The sequence below is a fragment of the Cyrtonyx montezumae genome, unplaced genomic scaffold, assembly GCF_038088225.1.
Source record: "Cyrtonyx montezumae isolate F1298 unplaced genomic scaffold, pur_monq_1.0 scaffold_19, whole genome shotgun sequence".
Lineage (NCBI taxonomy): Eukaryota > Metazoa > Chordata > Aves > Galliformes > Odontophoridae > Cyrtonyx > Cyrtonyx montezumae.
The window spans coordinates 1,029,459-1,048,440 of record NW_027071925.1 but is presented as its reverse complement, the minus strand read 5'-3'; the positions used below and the strand labels follow the sequence as shown (position 1 = coordinate 1,048,440).

Genomic DNA, 18,982 nt, shown 5'->3' with positions numbered 1-18,982 from the left:
TCTGCTGGATCTGCTGCCAGACCACGCACGTCCAACACCGCATTCACCAGCTGGCACCAGCTGGGGACAAGTGTGCACTGCACAGAAACACAACTCTGGGCATGGCCAAGCCAGCAGGACGTGTTCCTCAAGCATGTGCATCTCAGCCAGAAGCTGCCTCTGCTGCTCCCCATCACACAGCACTGCCAATCTTACCCCCATCCCAAGGGGAGTGTCCCAGCCATCATAAGGCTTTGGGCTGTGGGTGCTTTGGGCCATATCTGCAGGCCAAACTCTCCCAATTCAGTGGGTCTCTTGGTGTTATCCAAGCTCCCAGCACGTTTGCAGTGGCAGCTCCTGAGGGATGTGGCACCCAAACCAAAAGAAAGTTGTTCTGTACTGATGCCTTCTGTCCTCATGCGGTGCAGGGTGTTGCAGAGCTGCTGTACCCCTTTGCCAACTTGTCTTCCTCAAACTTCATTCCCAGGAATGTCCCACAGCTTTAAGGGGGCGATCCATGGGGTGGGAATGCTGAATGGAGGTCCCAACCCTGGTGCTGGGTCCTCACCTGCATGGGGCTCCAGGCCCTGAGCTGCAGATCACTGGGCTGAGGTCTTCCCAGGCAGGATGCTGTGGGAGGTGAGCTGGATCTGAAGAATCAGAGTCCCACTCAGTGTCAGGGGCAGCACGTTATGGACCCTGTTATATTAACCCAGGTTTTGCTGTTCAGTCGGAGAGTGGATGTTCAGACTGGGGATTTTCATTTCAAGTGGAATTGTGTGAGTGCTGCAGCCTGAGCATGGAGAGAGCTCCAGCTCCCAACCATACTGCCCAGCTGCCATAGCAGATCCGTGCTGGGGGATTCCTGACCATGTCTGATCTTCCCGAGCCTTGGTGATGTGTGTTGCCCATCCTGGTGGCCTCTGCTGCAAAGGGATCTGGGACAATGCTGTCCTGCTGCCCCTCTCTGTAACACTGGGGATAACTCTTTGGGCCTCCCATTTTCCAGATGTGAAGTACAGTGCTCACTGCAGCTTTGCCCACACCGTGGTGGGCTGACTCCTCTCCACTGCCATGCCCTGCAAAAGCTGCTGACAGAGGCTGCCAGGAGCTCTGCATTCCCCTTCATGTGTTGGGTTGGCCATTACACAACACACGTTGGGTGTGTCACTGCACAGAATGCGTTGGGTTGGCCATTGCACGGTGGGGTGATGTGGGGCACTGGGCTCACCACCAAGTCCTGCTCTTTTTTCTGGGGTTCCCTGGGCAAAATACAAAGTTCACTTGCACACTGGGAACCGGTACAGCATATTCCATCTTATAGGGAAGGAACTGGGATAAATTTCTCTAGTAGAGTACAGGAGAATGCTTTTTTTTATGGCTAATGTGGGGAGTGGGGTGGGAGCCTTCTTAGGGGGGCGCTCAGCGGTTGAAGAAGAAGGACTTGAGGCTCTGCAGGAACTGTGACTTCTGTCTCTGCTTCTGCTTCTTGCGGATGATGGGGATCCAGACGAGGCCACAGACAAGGAGCATCAGTCCCAAGGACAGGAAAGCAGGGCCGCACATTTTGTACACATTTGTGTTCTTGATTTGGAGGAACGACAGGCTGGTGATGACTGTCCCAAAGAGGAAGATGGCTGCTCCAACAGACATGACAATGATGGGCTTGTGATAGATGTCCCACTTGCTCCTGGAGGCACTGGTCCAGACAGACTCGCTGCGGGAGCTGATGCACAGAGTGCTGGCAGTGTTGCTGGTCAGCAGCTCCTTGGACTGGGGGGACTTCTCACTCCCATTAGGGCTCGGCGGTGGGTTTTCCATGGTGATGGGATCTGAGGAGGGGACCTAGGGTGGACAAAAGAGAAAGAGCAGAGCAGGACTGGTGCTGGAGGATGGACTGTCCATCTAGTCATCAGTGAGTGTATGCCCTTGGCCAAGTTAAAAATTGGCCAAATAAATTGGCTAATAAAAGCTCCGTGCCTTGCTTCAGGGAGAGAAGAGCATCACACCTATTTGAGCAGCACATTTATGAATATGACCAAATCCTGAAGAGAGGGAGGCTGAGGGTGCTGTGGGAGTCCCACTGCCCACCCCTGCCCCAGGGCAGGTCATGTCCTTAGAGCTTCTTTACCCAGAGGCACTGCTGCCCAGAGCTGTGGGTGTCCCATCTCTGGAGGTGCCCCAGGCCATGTGTGGCTCCTGGGCAGCCTGAGCTGGGGGGGAGCAGCCAGCCCATGGCAGGCGTGGGGCTGGGGGGGCTGCAGGAGGAATCTCAGCTCATGCCAAACACTCTGCTTTGCAGTACTGGGGTCAGCCCTGTGGCTTTCTCGGGGGCCCTGGCCCTGCATTAGATTTTCAGCTACTCACGGAGGAAATGCATTTTCCCAGAAACAGCATGACTTTAGCACGGGGAAATCATTATGATAAATGGGAAATGCTGTGCATTATGTTAACCACAATTTCATTGGAGCAGGACGTGGAGCTGGAGAGGAGTGCCCACAGGGTCCAGCGTGCTGCAGGGATGGGCCTGCTGAGCTCAGCTCTATCTGAGCACCACGCAGGCTGGGAGCCTGATGCTGATCCAGAGCAGCTCATCCAAAACCCTGCCAAAACACTCCAGCACCGCAGGCTGAGAGCTTGCTCCCAGGAAGACACGAACCACGGGTGCTATCAGACTGCATTTGCAGGTTTGTATCCCACTTGGGCTCTGTTGAGGTGCAGAGATGAACCCGGAGCCGGGTGCCTCCAGCCCATTTCCTGCTGCTCCTGCTAGATGCCAAGGCTGGCAGTACATCAGTGCAGCCACATGGAGCTACAAGGCTGCTCCAGAGGTGTGGTTCTAATGATCCCTACTTGGGCCATACTGGGAATCCCCAGCTGGGTTGTGCTGGGGCCCTGTGCCCACCCCAGGGTGCCAGAGGACAGGATCTGCCTGACACCTCTCTTTTTCCTTTCACCCACGACCCTTGCCCAGGTTTGTGATTTATTCTGATGCAATTTTTCTGCATACACCCACTACCAAAACACTCAAGCCCCATTGCAGAAATGCAGACCTGCTGGCACTGACATATTTTGTGCCATTTCAGGTTTTCAAAAGTTGGACCAACAAACAAAAAATGAAAGCTGAGCTCAGTGCTTTCATCCCTCCCATCTGCAGCTCTCCCCTGCTCTGTCAAACCAGGAGATGGGGCAGGGTAGGGGACTGTTATCTTGCCATCCTGATCTGCTAAGGCCACTGGTGAGTCTCTTCCTGAGATTTCATCCTCCATAATCACGGCATTTCTTGTCTTTCTCTCCTCCTAGCATCCATTGTGCAGAGTTTTTATATTCAAGCCACTGTACAATTTTAATTCAGCTTTGTGATTGGAAGCTTGCCTTAAGCCCTGATGTGCTGCCCAAGTCCCTGTCTGCAGCCCCAGCACCCTGCCCAGCCCCCTGCTTGCCGATGCTGCTCCCCTGCCTGCCATTGGCATGCTCAGCTCAGCAGAGCACCCTCCCCTCCACTTTGCAGAGATACAACGTTGGGCTCCTGCAGAAACCTTGCCCTTCCTTCCAGGCTTGCATTTGCACTAGACTGTACTTTTTTTCCCCTTTTATTTTCTGGCATAACCGTTCCTCTCACCACAGTTCTCAGATGCTGATAGCACTTCGCAGCACTTTTAAATTATTATTATTATTATTATTTTATTATTATTTTCATTTAGATATTCTGCTCTTTATTCCTGTCTGTGCTTTTGCATGAGGCTCTGTGTAGTTCCCTTCTGGTAGCTCAGGAAGGGTTTCACTCCCCACACGTGGCCAGGAGTTTGGTTGCAAGCTCTGCGTGTATCTGCAGCTCTTGTGAGAGATAATTGGATTTCATCTCCTGCTCTGCCCATACTCCATCCCTAATTCATCCCAGATGTGCTCACATTGGAAGATACACGATGCTCGTACTGAGCAGCCCAGCAGGATAATGCTATCAGGTTTCTCCCACATTCTGAATAATTATTGTTGTAAGGAGAGCATCTGCAGATGACCATTTGCTGGCTTGCAAATGCCTCCAGAGCACATCTCAGCTATCATGGCTGGCTGCTGCTGCCCCAGGTCCTGCAGGCACTGCTCATACCAGGATCTTTCTCTGTCCTCAATAGAAGGAGCCTTGAGTGATGCTGTTTCTCCCCTTTCGTTCTCCCATTGCTTTGCACGGTGATGTTTTAGGATCCTATTTGTTGAGGACCCCAGTGCCAATAAATTCAGTTACAAGTGATTTAATTCTCCTGCCTGTCTCTGTGTTCATACAGGAGCAGCTCTCTGCTGTCTGCAGCCACCGAGGCCAAAAATCCTCTGTGACATCTCAGGGTCTGAGACCAGCATATGAACAGACAGAACCTGGGGTGCCACAACCAACCTTCTGATACGGACTGAGCCCCTCGGAAGACCCTGCTCCTACCCCAGGCCATGCTAAGGCTGGATCTAGTCCCCCAAGTCCCCAGCCTGCCCATCTTCTCTGCTCTGATTCTTCAGGAGTTTTTTACACACTCTTATTCCTCTTATATCCACAGGAACATCAGAGCATTCCCAGCCCAGATAAGGACATTTTTGGGACATGGCTTTTCCTGATGCCCTAGGCTGCCTCAGTCAGACTCTTGGCTGTGCCCTCCACACAGGACCCCCCAAGGGACAATCATGGGACCATGTTTGCTGGGACAAGGGAGCAGATGCTCCAGAGAGCCCATGGGGGACGGTGGGGTGACTGAGGAACGAGGCTGCGTGGACAGGCACATGCATGCTCATAGTAGAAACTTGTTGAGATGCCATGCCTAAGCCAAATTTAATTCAGTATCTATCAATCAGGTTCAAATTTAATCAGAGTGAGGTGTGTACCACTGAGCAGATATGCCAGGGGCCCTCCCAAAATGAGGATGGATGGAGAGCACTGTGAGACACTTGTAGCCAGGGGGGTTGGGGAGCTCTCAGCGGAGGGGACAGGTGGGGGTCAGGCAGAGGACCGGAGGGGACCGAGCGCCAACTCACCGCGCTGATCTCTGTTCCTGTCTGGCTGCACAGAGCATCCCCCGACGCACAGAAGAAGCAGCAGGAGCTCAGGGTGCCATCGCCGTGGGTCAGAACAGAGAGGGACAGATCCCGCTGGGCTCAGCAGGCTCTGCACTGGGAGAAGATGGAGTTGTGTCAGCACAAAGCACCCTACAGCCCTGACCTCCCTCCTACCCTCCCCACACCCCACCATGGCTGGTGCTGGCCCTGTGGGCAGGCTGGCTCTGTTCTAAGACCAGGGCTGGGGAAGCGAGGCGAGGTGGCAGGGGACCACACCTCCTCTGAGCCCCACCGCATCCTGGATGTAAACCAAGCCGGAGCCAGTGTCCATTTGCTGGTGTGGCAGAGCTGGGTCAGGCCCAACCTCCTGCATCCCTTGGGAGCAGCTTCTCGGCATCGCCCAGACTTCGGCTGGCCCCACCGATGTGCTCAGGGCCTTGATGAGCAAAAAGCTTTCTGGGGCTCAGCAAAAGGATGACCCCCACCTTTACTGTGCTGCATCCAACACCCCGGAACCAAACCCATGGAAATCCATCCTACTTACATGGGGAGGGCAGAGGATGGCTGCCCAGCGCTGGCGGTGGGACAGGCGGTCCGGCTGCAGCAGAGCACCCAGCTCTTCTCACCCAGGCTCACCTTCAGCCCTGCAGCCCTCCGGATGTTGTCTACTGGGCTCTGTTGAGTCTAATGAACTGTGGAGCATATCCCAGCTCTGATGAGCTCACCAGCCCATCAGGATATTGGTTAACTCTTTGTTTCCCTGCCTTGGGCTCTTGAAAGAATGACTTCTAGGCAGCTTGCCTGAAGGGTTTGCTGAGAGGCCGCAGCTTGGAGGCAGTCCAGTGGCAGAGGGAGAAGGGTGGGTCGGTTGCTGGAGCAGGGCTGGGGATGCTGGGGATGCCCCAGGCTTTGAACATCAGCAAGTCCCTGTAGCCACTCTGGGTTGTGGTTGCTGTGCTTCCAGTCAGGGGATGGTAGCCAGTGTCTGCTAAACACTTGGAGGCTCCTTGCTGAGATATTTGATGGATGAAAGACATTAGCAGTTAGCTATTAATTAACATCCTGAGCTCATTACAAGGAGGGGGATGGGAGATGAATCTACAGCCATACTTCAAAACCTTACATCAGTGTGAATCCACCTGCTGCAGCGAAGGGATCCAGCCTGACATGGGCATTGCTGGTGGTCAGGAGTGGCTGCAGCATTGATGGGGCTGTGACCATCCCTATGGGCTCTTTGTTGGTTTGGTGCACCAGGGACACAGCCAGGGAGTAGGGTGGGATGGGTCATGGAGGTTTCATGGGGATTGATAGACCTTGTGTGAGTTGTGGGATGGGTGCAGAGCATCCCAAGGCAGTGTATAGGGCTGGAAGAAGAGGAGAAAACTCAGAGGAACCGTGGATGTGGGTGGATGCAGCACAGTAGAGCATGGCAAGCTCAGGCAGGAAGATCAGGGAGTGTTTGTCAAAGTGAAGTTCCTCAGCTTGGCTCTGCGCAGACCTTTGGCCAGATACGGGCTGGGTTTGGACCTCATCAGCAAGGGTCAGTGGGCTCACAGATGGGGCAGAAGTGAGATGGGTTCAGCATCCTTGTCCGTGGTCTGTCAGGACTGTCCACATCTCTTGATGGGAGGTGTGTGTTTTAGCTGAGCACAAGGGCCAAGCTCTGGGGAATGAGATGTCTCCATTGCCCTTTAATCTGTGAGTCAGCAGCCAGAGGAGCCAGGTACTTTGGGAGTGTTAGGTGTTGAAAATGTTCTCTAGAACTGAGAGGGACTTGGATTTTCTAGTCTAGATCCTAGAGAGTAAATTATTTGTCTATTTGCCTTAAAGAACCAGTTAGGAATAAACAAACAAAAAAACAAACTGGTGGGAAAGCTCCATGTTAGCACCTCTGCTGAGAGTAATTCCCCACTCTGCTCTTGCACCAGCCCCATTCTGACCAGAGATCCAGCCTTGGGTTTCAGCCCTCCCCCATCACATGCTCCATTTCATTTCAGCCCCCCCACACTGACCCCATGCTCCTCGCAGGACCCCTGGCACCTTCATCCTGCCCCAGGGACCCGTGGTGACAGAGAGGGCAGGGGCACGGTACCAGGCTCCGGGCAGGGTCACAATCAGAAGTACTTTTAGAACATGTGCCACGTTTAGTAGTTCATTCGGAACACGTGGCCCCTTTTTGTTAGGGCAGTTTTGCCAAGACACTGAAGCTATGTCCCCCCCAGCTATGTCTGTGTGCTGGGGACCATCTCACGGGGAAATCTGTGAGTGAAGAGAGAACCCTCGCTGCCTTGTTCTTCATGAAGATGCTAGGGGAGCAAATCAGCCGGGGGTGGGACCCCAGAAAAGACCCCAGGTGTCATCCGCAGCAGAGCTGGGAGCGGGTTGACCTGGCCGCTGCTCGCAGCTCCGTCCCTGGACGCCTGCTGCCACCATGTGGCCGGCAGCACACAGCCAGCTGGAAGGGGAAGTAACAGTAAACATATTTATATATACGCATGTGTATGAATATATACATATATAGATTCAAAACGAGCTACGCCCAGCGCACCACAGTGACCAATACCAGCCAGCCCCTGAGCAGCAGCAGCAGCTCCCTCCTGCCCACCCCTACGTGGCATCACACGGTATGCAACACCAGTTTGGACAGTTTAGGTCAGCTGCCCTGGTTTCGCCCCATCCCAGCTCTTCGTGCATCTGCAGCTCCCCAGGTTCATGCGTGGGCAGCACGAGAAGCTGGAAAGTCCTTGGCGTAGTGTAAGCACTGCTCAGCAACAGTTCAAACAGCGCTGAGTTATCAACATCGTTTTTCTCCTCTTTATAACACAGCATCATGCCAGGCACTGTGAAGAAAATTAACTCCATCCCAGCCAAAATCGGGACATGGGGTGATGTGGTTCCCTGTGGGTAGCCCTGTGGGGTGGTGTCACCTTGGGTGCTTTGCTTTCTCTGACTTCTTGGCGAAAGGGGAATGATGGTTTCATTCAACTGTCAGTGCCTTTGGGTGATGAGATATGGCCACCAAACCACACAGGGACAGCAAATAAAGCATGAGCCCCAACTCAACTCCTGGCCAGGACAGTTCCCCATGCCCCTCAGCCATCGTATCCCAAATGAATGACTGCATGGGTCAGGGCTGTCAAGTGACCCCACTGACCTGCTCCTGGCTGGGATGGACACAACCTGTGCAGCCACAAGTTCAGACACTCCCAAAAAGCTGAGGTAACTTCAGAGGTGCTTATGATCACCTGCATTGCTCAGGGTTGGAGTGCATATCCACAATGGTGGATAGGATAGGATAGGACAGGATAGGATAGGATGGGATGGGATGGGATGGGATGGGATGGGATGGGATGGGATGGGATGGGATGGGATGGGATAGGATATAAGATAGGTCTGGCAGGAGATATCTAGCACTGGTGCTGTTATGGACACACAGCCGTATCTCCTGTGTCTCAGAGGTGGCTGTGGATATGGTGGCTCAAAGGCCCTTACATAACCTGACCAGGCAGCTCTGCTTTGCTGCATGGGGACTGCCCCTTCCAATTCATGGTTTGATTTTCATCTTCTAGCTGTTGAGTGCTGGTGGGGAGGGGAGGGGAGGGGAGGGGAGGGGAGGGGAGGGGAGGGGAGGGGAGGGGAGGGGAGGGGAAGGGGAGGGGAGGGGAGGGGAAGGGAGGGGAAGGGGAGGGGAGGGGAGGGGAAGGGAGGGGAAGGGGAGGGGAGGGGAAGAGGAGGGGAGGGGAGGGGAAGGGAGGGGAGGGGAAGGGAGGGGAGGGGAGGGGAGGGGAAGGGGAGGGGAGGGGAGGGGAGGGGAAGGGAGGGGAGGGGAGGGGAGGGGGGGGGAGGGGAGGGGAGGGGAGGGGAGGGGAGGGGAGGGGAGGGGAAGGGAAGGGAAGGGAAGGGAGGGGTGGGGAGGGGAGGGGAGGGGAGGGGAGGGGAGGGGAGGGGAGGGGAGGGGAGGGGAGGGGAGGGGAGGGGAGGGGAAGGGAAGGGAAGGGAAGGGAAGGGAAGGGAAGGGAAGGGAAGGGAAGGGAGGGGTGGGGAGGGGAAGGGAAGGGAAGGGAAGGGAAGGGAAGGGAAGGGAAGGGAAGGGAAGGGAGGGGTGGGGAGGGGAAGGGAAGGGAAGGGAAGGGAAGGGAAGGGAAGGGAAGGGAAGGGAAGGGAAGGGAAGGGAAGGGAAGGGAAGGGAAGGGAAGGGAAGGGAAGGGAAGGGAAGGGAAGGGAAGGGAAGGGAAGGGAAGGGAAGGGAAGGGAAGGGAAGGGAAGGGAAGGGAAGGGAAGGGAAGGGAAGGGAAGGGAAGGGAAGGGAAGGGAAGGGAAGGGAAGGGAAGGGAAGGGAAGGGAAGGGAAGGGAAGGGAAGGGAAGGGAAGGGAAGGGAAGGAAGGAAAGGAAAGGAAAGGAAAGGAAAGGAAAGGAAAGGAAAGGAAAGGAAAGGAAAGGAAAGGAAAGGAAAGGAAAGGAAAGGAAAGGAAAGGAAAGGAAAGGAAAGGAAAGGGGAAAGGAGGAAGAGTCTGCTCTTGAATGTCCTTTGTACTCAGTTCCACCTGGGGTGGATCCTCTACCCATACCTCTGCCCTTGATGGGAGGTCACTGTCCCCCATGCAGCACAAGGATGAAGAGCTGTTATGGGGTATGGCCAGGCCAAGAAGAAAGCTTTTCTGGGCTCTGCAGCAGTAGATGGTGCTGTTACCCTACCAGGATGCTGTGATTACATCTGAGTGCAGAAGCAATTGAATTCAAAATCAGCATCTCAGGAGTGCTGTGTTCAGTACAGGACTCCGGCAGGAGAATCTGCCCTCCTGAAAAGACTTTTTCAGACCCTCTTCCCCACTCCCTGGTAGTACTGCTGTCAGGACCTGTGGTGTTGCAGACAGGGATCACTTCTATAGGGCTCTGCTTTGCAGGCTGAGAATCTTATTAGGCGAGCATCACTTCCCCATGTGTCCTAGGACACAGCATCCCTGTCCCAGGTGTTTGTCTCATGGCAAATGGAGCTTGTGTGGCCCAAGAGGGGGTGATCAGTTAGCCCTGAGCATGACAGCATCCAGCTGCACATTTCCTCCCTTCCCTGGGATGCAGCTGAGACCCAGCCTCTATCAGTGGCACATACAGCAGCTGCAAATTGTGTGCTCAGCAAGGTGAAGGCATTGTTTTCCTTGCCACACAGTCAATTAAAGATTTGGTTTCATGGTAATAAAGGGCCATTTTTCCATAAGAAACACTGCACTTGCCCCATGGAGACCAGGAGAACCGGCACTGTGGGGTTTCTGCTCCTCACCCACAGCACCAGCAGAAGTGGTGGAGAGTCTCACACTGAGTTGACAGCAGCTTCAGCCTTTGCTTACCAGAGGTTGGTGCTGAGGGTCCCAGAAAGGGACAAGTGCATAGGGAGAAGAAGAGATGGAAAATGTGTGCTTAATTCAGTGTTGTTTGCCACTGAAACCTACAGAAGAGTAAGGTGAGCTTGACTCTAATTCCTTGCTGCTTTCCCTGCTGCCAGTGTCCTGCTGCAGCTCCAGCCCCGGGCTCCACATTAATAAGGATCAGCTTTGATGCAGATGCAGAGTGGAAAATACTAGAGTTGAACAGATTTGAACACCAGCAATGGCCATGAAGCATCTTTAGACCTCCAGCTTGCTGGAGTCACTGCTCTCCATGGCAGAGCATGGTGGAGATGCTCAGATATGCTCAGGTTTTCACCCCTGAACTGGCTGCAGGGACTTGGTCAGGATGGAGAGATGTCCATACCTTGAGTATCCTTGGCGTTGCTCAGGGGAGTGCTCAGCACCCAGCTGTCCAGGCTCCTGCCCCAGTCCCAGCCCACCATGGGCCATTCCCCCAGATGGTGTGAGTGAGCGTGACCCCATCTGCCATGTGGCTGGATGTCACATTTTCCAGGTTCAGCATCTCAGATTTGCACCTGGGTCCCTTACCAGACTATGTAGAAATGTTCTTCATGTTTGAATTACTATGGGGGATAGATAACAACTCCATAATTATGTTTGCACCTTTGAAATGTTATATTTCTCTTGCAGCTTGAATATTTATGCAATCACAGAGCTTAGCGTGTCCCAGTTCTTCATGTTATTTATTTATTTATGCTCAACAAGGCCTGCACTTGTTAAATCACAATGTTTTCAATAGCAGAAAAATAGAAAAGAAAAAAAAAAAAGGAAGGGAAGAAGAAAAATACATACCCCAAGCCCAGAAATGTTTTTTCTCCTCTCCTCCAAGCTTCCAGCTCTTACCTTGAATCCTGGCAAGAAGTCCTGGGGAGCTGTTACTGTCTAATCAATAATGTGTCTTACAAATGTGTATCATTTGTTTTTCTAAAGGAGAAGACTTGGCCGAAATGGGAGCTGGGGACTTCTTGCTGAGCATCCCACCTCCCACTGGTGAACTCTACATGGTAGCAGATTCCAGCAGCACCAGTTTCAGCCCTGGAACTGGAGCTCTGCAGGAGCTGGTGGGTGCTCAGCGCAGGGAGGCTGTGACCAAGGAGAGTCGAAGTTGGAGGATCATCAGCACATGAGAGATGAGGCAGATGCGGGCAGGGGAGGAGAGGGACGGGCTCACTTGGGCTTTCTGCTCCTGTTCCAGCAGATGCAGCTCCATCCAGAGCTGAGGAGAGCTCTCTCCATGGCATGGAGTTGGACACAGCCGCCTTTTGGCAATAAAGAAACTTCAGCAACAGTGCTGTGGTGTTTCTGCAGCTTCTCAAATAGGCTTGTCCTTTAGGAATCCTTGTTCTCCCACCTGCCCAGCCCCTAAGGCAGCAGGCTTACCTGGTCTCACCTGCTGGCCAAGACTTCTCTCACTCTGCTGTCCTGTGACCATTGTCTGTGCAGCAACCAGACAGGGAAACTGAAGTTCGGAATGGTTTCTGTTTGGAATCGCTTGGTACGTGGATTAGGGATAAAAACAAATTTATGAGACAATTATCCACTTCGATTAGGCAGGGATGTTAGCACATATTTACCCATGGCTTGCTCCTAGCTGCTAAGTGGGCTGCAGAAGGACGTGGCTTCTTTAAAGTGCCTCATGTATTTATCTTTTTAATCGCTTTTTTTAAGCATACATGGTTTATTGCTTCATTGATTGAACAGAACTTTGAATAATCAATATGGCTTTAAGAATTCACTGGGAATGACAGAACTGCAATTAAGTGGAGTGTGCGGAGAGAGCGTTAACCCATCTCATTAATTAATGAGGTCACTTTTTCGAGTGTTTCACAGGAGCCTTTGGGAAGAAGGTGGCAATTTATTGTAGTCCCTGAAGGTGTTTTTCTTCCTGCAGAGTGAGCTCAGGCTCTGTGCTGGTGACCTTCACATGTCCTCCTACAGCTTCTTTGTGCCACGGAGGACAGGACTGGGGCTGAGAGGGACCACAGCCTGCCAGGTGCCAGGATCTTTGGGGACTTTCTCACACGCTGCTGGGAATAGCACACTGCTTTCTTTCACAAGCCCTTTGCAGATGGAAACTGAGGCAAAAGCTCATCTTAAGGCATCTTGAGCCAGCTGAGCATTATATTTATAAATGAAAACCTCTCCAGCCTCTGCATGCACATTGCAATGTGTGCATTGTTCAGCTTGTAAGAAAACTGCTGATAGCTCACAGGAAGGTTTCCAGAGTATGAACATCTCAGACACTCAGTGTTTGTTCATCCTAATATCCCTATCTGAGCATCATTATTCATCCTTCCTTTATATACAAACCCTTAGTAGCATCCTCCTAATAAGGAGCCAAAAAACTGCTTTTTTAGGCTTTCCCACTGAATTGCTTGTGATGAAAGAGATCAGTTGGGAATAACCTCCAAGTTCAGAAGTCTCCATAAGAAATACTGAGCAATATTTATGGCAGACAACTTTGCTGAGGTATTTGTGGCACAGAAATAGGATGATTAAAACAAGACAGAGAAAGAGGCAGCATCTGATGAGTCATGGGGACAAAGCAGTTTCAGTTGGGCCAGGCTGAAGTGGATGAAGTGTCTGGGGCAAGTAGGGTACTCATCTGCCTTGAGGGGTGGGGGCTGGAGGACAGGGCTGGAGTAGTGCTGATAGATGTATGATGACGTGCATCTCCAGGTTTTAAAAAGGAATTCATCTTTTGAGGGACTCCCCATGGTTGCATCACTGGGCCAAGAACATGTACCAGGTGGAGTCAGACCCACACTGCTTTTATCTACAGAGCAGAGCATCCATCAGAGGCAATGCCCCTGTGAACAGGACCTGCAAAATACAATCGCTACTGACTCTGCATTTTTGGGAACAATATAAGAAAACTCTTGATAACCTTGAATGCAGTGAGATTTCACTGAATAATAGAATCATCAAGGTTGGAGAAGACTGCCAAGATCATCCAGCCCAACCACCCACCTACCACCAATGTGTTTCAGTCAGCCCTGACCCAGTGTTCCCTTGCATGCCCTGAGTTGCATGCCCAGGAGGTCTGAAATCCTTCTTGCACTTGGATATCTGAGGACTCTGTGGGGACACATCATCCAGGGCTAACAGCAGCCAAAACCAGACGCTTTTATGTGTACAATAATGGAGCAAGTAGAAAAAGATGGTTCCCATCCTCCAGGAAACCTGAGCTCATCACACAGTCTGGACAGAACCATTTTGTGCATAGGGCAGACTTTGGTCTGTACTCAGAGACCTACTTAATGCCAAGCTTTTGCACAGGACAAAAGCACCTCCATGAGTGATGTGCCCTTCTTAACCTGTTACCTCATTTTGCTTCGGCAAATTTGGGGCCTCGCTAATCCTGGCCCGGCTGTGTCTGCAGTTGCTGTCCAAATGCCCTGCGGTCCTTGCACAAGGCTTGGGAGCTTTTCTGGAGAAGCCAGACCTGTTGTTCACTGCCCAGAGCTGCTCTGCTCACTGCCAGCAGCAGATCAAGCCCAGCTCCTACCCTGGACATCTCTACAGATGTTTTGGATCGTACAGCTCATGGGACTACGGCTTGTAGGACGTGCTTACATCAGAACAACTATAACTGATGTTCCTCTGATGTATTCCTCTCCTTGGGTAGTGAGATTGATGTAACCAGGCCAATTTCTACTGTTTAGGCAGACTGACATAATTAAAACAAGAGAGCTGCTGTGGGTTGACACATTTTTAAAGGGGAGGGGCCGGTGAGAATCTAAGCAACAACAAGGAAAATATTTATGCAAACATTTTACTTTTAAAAATTCTTCCTGAAAGGCTTCCAAATCCCTGAAATTTATTGATGGCCATCAGAGGATTAACTAAATGCAATGAAGTTTTTTGCATATATATTGTGCAGACACACACTTCTTCCATTTGAGTGACAAGTTGGGTGATAAATAGCGTGTATTAAATCCACAGTGGTCGTGCAGAATCAATCCATCTCCTCTGGGAAATTAGCTGTGTCAAGGAAGTCAGCACCGAGGGAAAGGCAAGCATGCCTGGAGATGGACAGGGGCTCCTGCTGCATTGATCTGTGGAGAAGCTGGGTCATGGCCAGGAGAGGAGCTGCCAGGGCCAAAGTGAGAGCAGGTTGTACTGCTGTTAGCTGCGGAGCTCTGTAATGAAAGCTGCAGAGATGCATAAATGTGAGGGATGCTCCCATTTCATCCTGTTGGCCCACAGCTTCAGAGGTGGATGCTGGTGGGACAGCAGTAAAGGCTGAACCCTCCTGCCAGTATCCCATGACGTGTTGTTGCCACGTGACAGATGGCAGCAGAGGGGTGACAAAATGGCAGCAGTGACAAAATGCTGTCTGACATGGAAGTGCATATGAAGAAAAAGGGGTGGAATTGTATTCCTCCTTGTAGGAAAGATGGCACCCATTGACATTCATCGATGCTTGCTGAATGTTACAATGATAACAGGGGCTCACATCCCCTGGAGCAAATTGTTATGTGCATGGTATGCAGCTCTTGTTCATCACTGGCAAAAATGCAGTGCTAATGGTGTTGATTATGTTGAAAAAACAGTGTTTTCTCTGTCAAGCAGTGTTATTGTGCTCTTTGTTCTAGTTTCCATGGACATAAGAGGCATTACTTTCAGAGCAACCCACAATCATCGGTGGGACTGCTGCTTCTATACCATCTACTGCAAAGTGGGGCAGTCTGGTGGCATGTGTCCCACCTCACCTGAGTGGTGGGAGCTATTTGCTGGTTGAGACATCACACGTAGGAGTCCCCATTTGATTTGTGTGATCGGAAGGGGATCAGTACAGTTGTTGGTTCCAGGTGAGCAATTCCTGCTCTATTGGGAGCTGCACTCTTCTCCAGCCCTGACATTTCATAAAAAAAAAAAAACAAAAACAAAAACAAAACCACTGACAATTGCATAAACTGTCTCCCAAGTCTTGGTTCTGCCATGTAAATCACTATTTTCAGTTTTCTATTTCTCCTTGTTTATTTCCCATATTTATACCATGTAGTGATGGGAACCACACGGAAACCAAAATTAGGTCAGTGGGACAAATTAATTCTCCGTGTCCTTTCTGACTTTATGACAAGTGGCTAATCATCTTTGATTCCTCTGGAACTCCTGGAAATAACATTAGCCACAATCAACTCATTTAGCTCATCTGAGGATTTAATATCTAATTCAACAGCACATGAGAAGAAGCACCTATGTTCAGGGAGCATTTATGTGCTTGCATTTAAAAAAACCAGCTTACAATGACCTTTGGAAGTACTTCATCAGTTGTGAGAATCTACTTGACTTCAGCCAACAGTTTTTTCGCCTCGGGGGCTCTGCTGTTGAGTAATGGCAACTCCTGCTTTCCAGTAACAGGCAGGGCAAAGAGTCTTTCCTGCTGCCCTAAACAAGTTTAGCTGTGTTCAGAAAACCTCTTCCCTCTCGCTTATCATATGTGAAGTGGATTGAGAAAGGGTGTCTGCCCATCACAGCCAGCTACCCAACCTCTCCAGGGCTTTGAAGCCTTCAACTTCTTGCTCCACCACTGACACCTCCCCCAAAGCAGGCTGTGTGTTGCAGACAGATTGCACTGTTGTTGCACTGATTTCCACAGAGTCCAGGAAGGAACACAGGGGCTGTGATCTGCAATCTGCACCAGGCACCCAATGGTGGAGGATAATGCTAAGCTTTTTTGAGCTGAAAATGACTCCATTGTATCAGGTTTACAAAAATATGTGCCCACGGTCTCTCTCTCTCGTTTGGGATGCTGTTTTCCTTGTTTGCATTTTTAATTGTTGCAGCAGCTGTGGCATTTTGAAATTCAGTGGTGAGATCCATGTGATTGGGATGTGCAGGGAGCTCCTTCAAGCCAGGAAGCAGCTCCTGCTGGTCAGGCTGTGGGCACTGTCCTTGGCCTTCAGCTGCAGGATGATTCAGGAGAACAGAAGGCAAGGGATTGTATGGTGGCTTCCTTTGATATACCTGACCCTGTCCAGACAGACACTCATTAGAGCATCCTTTCTTCAATTTAGACACAAAGAATGGCTTGAAACACCTTCCTTGTCTTGTTTCAGACTTGGGGGTCTTTATGGGTCAAGTTTTAAGAGGAGTTTGCTTTGCTGGGTGGGTTTCGTTGGTAGCAGGAATGCTCTGTGCTGTTATCAACAAAGACTGTGGTGCCACAACACTGCTGCTGCAAGGACTCACCCAGCTCCATGGGGCAGCTGTGAGCTATGATGCTCAAAGCAGAGCCACAGCTAGTTTTAACTCTGGAGAGTTGATAATCAAGGTGAAGATCTTGATTTATTTATTCTTTAATCTGATGTAGGCTAATGTAGGACTTCCTGCACTTGGGTGCTGTGTAAGGGAAAGGTCAGGCTCTGTCCTGGGACTAAGAGAAAAGATCCTGACTCCAGCTTCACCCTTGTTCACAGGAATCTGCTCAAGCTGTTCCTGGGCTCTGCCAGCATTGGCAGGAGCTTCCTCTGAAGGGAAGGGACCACTGTGGGGAGGGGCAATGAGAGGATCATGTGGTGGTGTAAAGTCACAGCAGTGATGGGGATTTCCTTGAGAATGGGTAAATAGCAATATCTTTCGTAATTAAGACATCAATTAAAATCTTGAAAATGAAGTAAAAATATCAAATAGCAGATTAACTGGGAAATTTCCAACCCGTGTAATTCCTTGGCCTTGTGACGGGTGGGTTAATTATCCCTCACTGAATGGAGCTGAAGTCAATCTCAGCCTCTTGCCATTATTTCAACTTTGCAAAATGGAGGGAAGTTTAATGTTTTCTCAGATTTTATGTCTTTTGTCCTTCAAATGGGCAGGTCAGGCTCCCAGACACTGACCCATATGTGCCAAATATCACCTTCTTTCCCCACCAACCAACACTGCATTGCCTTAGAAGCTCTGCATCCCTTCCACATGGGACAGGAAAAGGCACAAGGTCCCATCACACTCATGAATGACCATGAGTTGTATCACTGAGTCTGCATCCACAACTCTCCTGTGGCCCCTGGTTTCTGCCCTTTGCAGTAGCCCTTGGAGGTCATAGTCTTGCATATGATCTGGATGCTTTCAGTCACCAAATCAATCCTTCTTTACAGGGAGAACTCCAAGTGAGCCACGGATTGTATATTATCCGAGGAAACAGCAGTACCCCTAGGCTGGAGCTGGAGGCTCACTCTCAAGTCTCCACCCTGACTATATCTCTGCCAGTGAAACAGGGAGCACTCAGCTTTCAGTAATTACATTATTTATTGCAATGTGAAAACAGAATAATAATGATAATCACAAAAAGGAATTAGCCTGGCCAGAATGAGGCGGTTAATTTTGCTGCGTCAGATTGGACAAGATTACTTTATGGAGCATTTTTCTTGGAGTGGTTTTGCCTTGTCTTAACTTACTTATTAAAGGCTGGCTATTGCCCCTGCTATACTAATGTCCCAAGGTCAACAGCAAACAGCCCTCGATGAGGAGTGTAGTAATGCAGGGCCTGAGGTCAACGGATGAATAAACACACCTTTCCCTTATAATAAATCTCTTTTACCCATGTGCTCTGAATGCAGCCACCTTTGCTTGGCTCCAATCTGCAATTTATATGCCAGTGTTTTCACTGCTGGAGGAATCAATATACCTGGACAAGACTTGAAATCAGCAGGATCCAGAAGTGGCCAGAGATGAAGGCTGGAATTTATTCGGAAGGTGAACTGCCAAAGGTTTATCTGCAAACTAAAATCCCATGGGGCACAAACCCCAGGACATCCTGTCTGGTGATGTTCAAGCTCCATTCACCTTTTTGATTTTCCTTCTTGTTCCCCAAAACAAATGTGCATAGGTCTCAAACTCACCCTGTCTATCCTGAGGTTGCAGTGCCTTTCCTTTGAGTCTGTATGAGTTACTGAGTTTGAAAAAATGGCACTTGGGTCTGGAGGGGGGAAGGCTGGGAAACAAAAACATTTCAGACAGAGATACAGTGCCCCATAGCTGTGGCTTCCACCTGAGGCAGTTTCCAAGCTGAAATGAAATCTTCTCCCTCTGAGCAGAAGACGTTCAAAACAAGCAAACAAATCTGAGATAACTCGAAGGTGGCATTTCCGATGCTGTCACCTCTGGTGATTTTAAATGCAAGTTTTAAGATTCTAGGATTTTCTTTCAGTCCTGGGATCATGTGAGCAGGCTCTGCTTCATTTTTAAGAAGAGGGGGTAGAAAATGTTATCTGTGAGTGCTCTGAAAGCAGAGCAGCCACCCAGAGTGGGCTATAAAGCACTTTCTTCATGTTCGTAATTTGGGAAACTGTGGACTCCTCATAGTTTTCTAAGTAGTGTTTCCAGATGCCTGTGTTTTAAGGTTAAAGTTTTCAGCCAAATGTTTCAGGTTTTAATTATAGACATTATTATTATTATTATTATTTATTACTATCACTACTACTACTATCATTATTATTATTGAATTTCAGTATTCCACTATTTACGCCAGCTGAATGCTTGAAGTAAAACAGGCTGGAAAGAATCACGGCATCTCACGCTTCAGCTTTTCTTTTGTGAAAAGCAGAGCATTCAGCTG

The 18,982-nt window shown here is 50.4% G+C and overlaps 1 protein-coding gene across 1 annotated transcript; it reads right to left on the bottom strand.

The window, feature by feature from the left end:
* Positions 1-1,401: 1,401 nt before the first annotated feature.
* PIRT (phosphoinositide interacting regulator of transient receptor potential channels) lies at positions 1,402-1,812 on the bottom strand. The gene has a single exon (XM_065735592.1). The coding sequence runs from the start codon at positions 1,798-1,800 to the stop codon at positions 1,402-1,404; it is 399 nt and encodes a 132-aa protein (XP_065591664.1). The 5' UTR covers positions 1,801-1,812.
* Positions 1,813-18,982: the final 17,170 nt, after the last annotated feature.